Source organism: Pistacia vera, unplaced genomic scaffold (assembly GCF_008641045.1).
Source record: "Pistacia vera cultivar Batoury unplaced genomic scaffold, PisVer_v2 Contig99, whole genome shotgun sequence".
Lineage (NCBI taxonomy): Eukaryota > Viridiplantae > Streptophyta > Magnoliopsida > Sapindales > Anacardiaceae > Pistacia > Pistacia vera.
In genome coordinates this window covers 565,197-572,140 of record NW_022196878.1, presented here as the reverse complement: position 1 = coordinate 572,140, position 6,944 = coordinate 565,197, and the positions used below count along the sequence as shown (strand labels likewise).

Here is a 6,944-nt window from a genome sequence, read left to right as displayed (position 1 = left end):
CGGCTTTTTGATATTTTATAATGTTTTTTTCTTTGTAATTTCAATCTGTATTTTAAAAATATCTAAAAAAACAACTCAGTAAGGTATAATTAAATATAGTTTCATTGTTGTTTTTGTCCACCCTCCCAACATCGGATATATAATTGGCCTTATTAGCTCATTTTCAAGTAAAATAATCCATTTTTCTTTGTCAAACATGACAATGTTTTGCAAAGATAATATCAAATCCCTATTTTTTGCACGATTATAATGTCCACATTCCAAATTCCAAAATGCTTTTATTATGGTATAGTTTGACCAAAACCCAAAAAATTCCAAAGCTTACAAGGTGGGCAAATTTGATACCTTGTCCAACTATTTACACAACGTAAAGAAACAAAAAGCTAAAAAGTGTACTCTTTTATTCCACCTCATACTTCCATCAATTTCTTTTTTCCATTATATTCAATCATACAACTTGTTCCATTATATCCTAAATAGTAAATACAACATCCATGTTTTTTACTAATTCAATGTTTGAACTAATTTAGTAACATGATTTTTGTTAGAATCAAAGTCAACCTTGCATGTATTTCCATCATGACAAGTCAACTTATAACGAACCTCAAAAATCCGAAGTCAAAACATCCCATTCATGATATTTCGTTCTCTTGATTGATCAATTATCAATATGCTTATTTGAAAACGAATTGAAAAAATCTAAACCGCGATAATTTCATAAGTTGAGTACCAAATCATTTTTTCTCTCAAAACGACAAAACCTTTAACACAATCCAAATTCGGACATTTCATCTTCATTTATCCTAAGTCAATAATATTATTGATTCATTGATTGTTACTAAGCTTTCCTAGTATTAATTGATTAATTTTAAAAATTTATGTGATTTCATAAATATTAACTAATTAATCATATATTACAATATTACAACTATGATGTCACATATTTTTATTACTATAAAAATAGAATCTTTAGTAACATTATGGGTATATTACCAGATATATTCCTATCAAACTATCAGTAAAACAAGAAACTAAAACATAAAAAAATAAAATAAAAAGAAAACAATGGCCGTCATTTTCATCACCAAAACTCCAATAAAATTAAATTAAATTATAATAAAAAAAAAAAACTAACATAACTGAACTACCCAACAAAACCCTCACCACAATTCCCAAGAAAAAGAAAAAGCAGAAACAAAAACACAATCAAAACAAAACCAAAACCCAAAAACAAAAACAAAAAACAAATCACTTTCTTAAAACACTTTCATCATTCTTCACTAAGTAAACCAATTTATCTTTGTTTCTCTAATTCTCTCAAAACAAGAAACAACAATGCTCATTATTACTCTCTCTTCTTCACTGACTGACTCCCAACTCGCTCTCTGACTCAGTCCCCTTCCCCCCCAAATGGACGATTCCACTCGCCGTCGCCCTATCAGTCTCAAGTCCCGCCAGAGATCTTGGTGTTGCTCCTTTGCCGTCCCGCCTGCCAGCCCCGAAAACCTCAAAACCCGGTACCCGAAACACGATCCGGTTTCCAAACCCGGTCCCAACTCGGCCACCTACTCCTCCCCGCAGAGCTCGAAGTCTGGGTTGAACCTGAACCTCGTCAACCGGATCGACCCGCGTCGGATCTTGTCTCCGGGTCGAGTCTCGCCCATAGACTCGGATCCTACCGTTGAGTCGATGCCGGAACTCGGGCCAAGTCAAACCCAGTCTCCGGCCGCCGATATAACAGTGCCCAGATCAAGATCGGGCTCGTTCCGGGCCCCGAACGAGGGCGCTTGCACGAACTCGTCGGATTCGGGTCGTCTGTCCGCGTCGGGTTCTGGAGATGGGGATTTGTATGATGTGAGGCTGAAGTTGAAGGGGAGACATGGTGGGTGTTTGGTTTTGGAGATGAACTCGGGGGTTTTGTGCGCTAATTCGGTTGTTTTCGCGGGTTTAATTGAGGAGTTTAATAAAAAGAATAATAAAAATGTTAATAATAGAAACAATGGAGGGCTGTTTGAAAAAAAGAGAAATGTTTGTAGGATTGAAGTGCCTGATGTGGAGAATTTGGGGATGTTTAGGCAAACAATTGAGCTCATGTTTGAGGAGAATGAGAATCTCACTAAGAGGTTATTGAAGATTGGGGTTTATAGATGTATTGATATACTTGAGGTTAGTGGATTTTTTTTTTTTTTTTTTTTTTTTAATGTGTTATTATAATTTTTGTTTTTGTTGCAAATTTTGTTTTATGGGCAAGTTTAATTATATGATATTTCTTTAGGATTTTTGAGGTTTTGCTTGTGTGTAGTAATTTGTGCATTTCATTGATATGTGGTTACATGGAAGCATTTTAGGAGGAGAAGCTCTGTGTGTTTGTTTCTATTAGGGGTCATGAGTCGGTTCTTTAGTGTTATAAGTCTAACGTTCTATGTTATAATTCATGTTGCTATAAGTTTGATGATCATCTTGGTATTATTATTGGTATTAGTGAATCTTGTGTGTTGTGGACTATGGATACAATGGCATTCCCGAGGAAGCACGTGCTACATTTGATAGCAACGGACATTTAAACATACCCTTAATTTATTAAGTATCACTTTGGATTAAACATTGATTTAGATCTAGATTAATGGCAACTCAATGTTCATATTCTTGAAAATCTTGTCCACGTTGAACATTGTATGAAAAACTCAGAAACTACCAAAACTTTGAGTTATATAGAATTAGTATATAGATCCTTTTCCTGTAACTGCATTACTTATAAAGTGTTCAATCATGTGAATTTTTGCTGAAAGTTTTGCAGTTTATCACAAATTTTTAGTTTTCTTTCACAGATGTTGAAAGACATTGTTTCGTGCATTTCCTTTCATGTTCCATTATCATGTATTTGATTAGACCATGCTCCATGTTGTGTTGCATCCTCGTACTTCTACCACGCTACATGTTGTAGAAGTATTGGGCAGTGTCATGATTTCTGCTCTAAATGTTTTCTGGCTGCAATTTTTTGAGAATTAAGATGGAGAGTGTAATATGCAACTTGGTCAGGTTTAATTTTCAAATTAAGATGCTGAGACTTTTGGTTGGTGTAATTGAATGAATAGTGGTTGGAATTAAATTAAGATAGGAATGGAATCAGGTAGGAATGAAATTAAGATAGGAACTGATTCCTTATTCCAACCTAACAACAGAATCAATTCCTGGGAATCTATTCTAAAGTACTTCAATTTAATTTCTTATAGACATATACTTCAATTCAAAATATTTTTTAGTGTTGAAAAAATCCTTAAAACTGCATTAATTCAATGCAACCATTAGAAAAAAAAAAGTGGATGGTCGTAAGTTTTGGTTTTCTCCTTGTATATACATGGAAAGCTAATTATATAAATCACAAAAAAAAAAAAAAAAAGAGAGAGAGTGAGAGAGAGGTTCCTTAGTTACATAAATTGTTTCTTTAATTTATGAAAGAATAAATTATACTCCTTGCAATTTATAATAAATAATAAGTATTGTCTCACAAGTAGATGCTCTTCCTTGACTTGATCCTACCGTCTTTTTCCTTTTTTTTTTTTTCTAGTTCAGTATTCTAATACTTTACTTCTGTGTTTCGGCATTTGTTTGAGAATTAATTAGGTTTTTCCATCAACCTAAAGAACCTCAACATGATTGCACCCAGTTTGGTGTTCGTAGGATAGGAGTGGCACGTAAAATATTTAGGCAATAATCATGGTGTCCTCATTGTATTTGATGTATTAGATAGGCGTTACAACAAATGTTTTTTTGGCAACAAACTTGTATGCTCAGTATGTCGTTAGTAAAATCTGATCCTGGGATGTAATTCTGGAATGCACAGATTTGATAGCTCTACATTTTGATGAAGTGATATTCTATATGGGGTTCTGTTTTTGAATAGCTGGCTTTTGCTTGTATTGTTCATGCCATAATTTGTAAATGCCATTAATATAGAATAGAACCAAACCACAACAAAGATGCACTTGAAGAAACAGCATTTATGCCTCACCTCTTTTGATTTTATTTCCCTAGAATTGGAATGTAGATGAATCTTTTTTGAGAATTTGAATCTTATTAATATCTGGAAGTCAAAACTTAAAACTTCTTGACTATTTTCATACATTATGATTGATCTTTGAATCATTAAATATAATTTCTCTTTCTATAGATCTTTTGGCTTTCCTTTCTCTCTCTCTCTCTCTCTCTCTCTCTCTCTCTTTTTTTTTTTTTGTGTGGTAATAAACAGAATGCTAATAAGACCTTTTGAAAGTTCTACTAGGTATCGGCAGGAATCATGTTTACTAAAGGTGTTTCATCTTGTCTAAAATACCTCGAGGCTGTTCCTTGGACGGAGGAAGAAGAGGAAAAATTGAGGGGCCTCTTTACAAGGTTCAAGTTTGACGAGACAACAACTAGAGACATTTTGGCTAGATTATACTTGCACGATGCTGGAGACTCCCAACAAAATTTAGCCCGACAGCTTGTTTGGTCCATCACGACGTGCTCTGACGCTAATGCTAGAAATGAGCTGAAGTCATTAGTGAAGGGTCTCCTGTGCAGAAGCTCCGTTTATGAGAAGGACCAACCTGACCTCAACAAGGAGGATTTCTATGTTGTTTGTCAGTCCTGTTTGGGTTCACTACTGAACCTATTTGATGAGGCCTCTGGCAATTACCCCAAGGAGAAAGTAACAAAAGAAGAGAGGAGTAAACCTTTGATTGAGCGCATCTCTAGACAGGTTGATAATATCAATTGGCTACTAGAAATCCTGCTTGATCGGCAGATGGGAGAAGAATTTGTGGACTTGTGGGCAGATCAAGGGAAACTACTTAAATTGCATGAGAATGCATCTCCAATGATTAGGTATGAGCTGAGCCGGGTTTCAGCAAATTTGTTTATTGCAATGGGGACGCGGAAACTGCACTGCCCATGGGAAGCAAGATCAGCGCTTTTTCAAGCGTGGTTTGGCCCTATGCTATCAGACTTTGGTTGGCTGCAGAGATGCAAAAAAGGGCTCGAAATGAAGACCTTAGAGGAAGCAATGGGTCAGACACTGCTTACACTTCCAGTAAAGCAGCAGTACGTGTTGTTTATGGAATGGTTCCGGTGTTTCTCCAAGCACGGTACTGAATGCCCCAACCTCAGCAAATCCTTCCAGATTTGGTGGCGAAGATCATTTCTACGAGGCTCAGAAACCAACACTGTTGAATCAAGGTAATCTGTAGTGTTGATCATAATTGTATTTTTCTGTAACGTCCCACTGGCATATAGCTTAAAGAGATTCTAAAACATCTGGTTGAGTCGTCAATAATGTAGATCAACTATGTAGAATTGTTATAAGAGGTATTAAAGCATAAAAATGGCTTTGATTTTCGGGTGAGCTACCGTGTTCATTTCAGATTATGATCATCATCAAAACAAAGTGGGGTTTTGCTAAAGATTACAACTAAGTTGAAGTGCAGGGCGTATTTGATCAAAATATATATAACAAATTGGCTTGTCATATGTTTGTTTTAGAAAGATACCATATGGGCTCGTGATAATACTTTCTATGAAGAATTGACCGAGCCCATCAAACATACGAAAAACAAAATCATAATATTTAAATGAGTGAACGACATATTCCCACCCAAGGTTTGACAAAATCTTAAGTTAGTACCATTGGTTCCATTTATTTCAAATTTCCACCCTTAAAGTGATGGAAAAACGTTTAATGTAACGGTAAATGGGTAAATTGGTTATTTTACATGGGCAGCGCACGTTAGCAGACCACCGCCTCTAACAGTCCTTCGACGCACATTAGCAGTCGTCGTTCTCGACGTTTTTCGCTCTTTTCCAGCGATTCTTCCACCCAAAATCACCCTTGTCACCACCAACCCCCATTCTCTCCTCTACAAAACCATACCATTTACAACCTCTCATCACTTGCCGATCTCCGACCACGGCAACGAAAAACGGCCGATGAACACGAACTCTCGGCCGGCGAATGACGATGAAACAGTTGGTGGGGATATAGGGGTTTTATTGATTTGGGGACGGTGGTTGCATTGGTGGTGTCTAATTGGATTTTCACCGCCAGAATCCGGTGAAGAACACCAAAACCCTAAGCCTAATGGTGCCGGCAATTGGAGAGCCGAATGAGTCGGGAACCAGAGGGGTTTTGGACGACGGACTACGAGGAAGGTGATGGAGGTGACCAGGGGGTTCGACGTCCGACGAGGGTGTATAGTGACCGAGGGTGTTTTTGATATAACTTGAAAATAAAATGGTAAGTTTTGTAATTCTACTAATTTAGGGGTTAAAACATAATTTATTAATTTAGGGTTAAGGGCATTATGATAATTGCACCTCTAAACCCTAAAAATTCATAACACTGTTACTTTAAGGGTAGGAATCTAGAATAAATGAAATCAATAATACTAACTTGAGATTTCGTGGGTGGGAATATGTCGTTTACTCTATTTAAATTAAAAAATAAAAAACTTATAAAAGTAAAAGCCGAGGCCAATCCCCTCCTACGTCCTATCAGTACAAAAATTTCCTAAAATATTTTAGTGTCTTGGACTAAGAACTTGTATTGTTTTTATATTAATGTCAATTCATCAACTTCTAATTATTGGATTGCAATGCAATGCATGATTGGTTATAAATTCAAATATAAATATTTAAGGCATTTTAATTTAATCCCGAAAATTTTTTAATTTTTATTTTAAATTAAACATGAAAAAAAAAAAGCATTCTTCTATTGGTCATATTCTTCGTATCAAATACAGTTTGGTTTGGGTAGTATTTTTTATTCTTTTAAATTGTGTAAACACCTTGAGTTAAGGTTAAAATTATACTTTCTACTCCACTAGTAACAAAGGATATTTTAATTTAGAGTACAAAGACATGGGATCCTTAAAGGTTTGATATGATAACAAAAATTATTTTAAAGTTTT

General features: G+C 35.5%; 1 protein-coding gene across 1 annotated transcript; it reads left to right on the top strand.

Moving 5' to 3' along the window:
- Window positions 1–1,167: 1,167 nt before the first annotated feature.
- LOC116121504 (BTB/POZ domain-containing protein At2g13690) lies at window positions 1,168–5,383 on the top strand. Its single transcript, XM_031407454.1, has 2 exons — window positions 1,168–2,166; window positions 4,283–5,383. Exons 1-2 carry the CDS (start codon window positions 1,411–1,413, stop codon window positions 5,219–5,221), a joined length of 1,695 nt encoding a protein of 564 aa, XP_031263314.1. The 5' UTR covers window positions 1,168–1,410; the 3' UTR covers window positions 5,222–5,383.
- The last annotated feature ends 1,561 nt before the right edge of the window (window positions 5,384–6,944 follow it).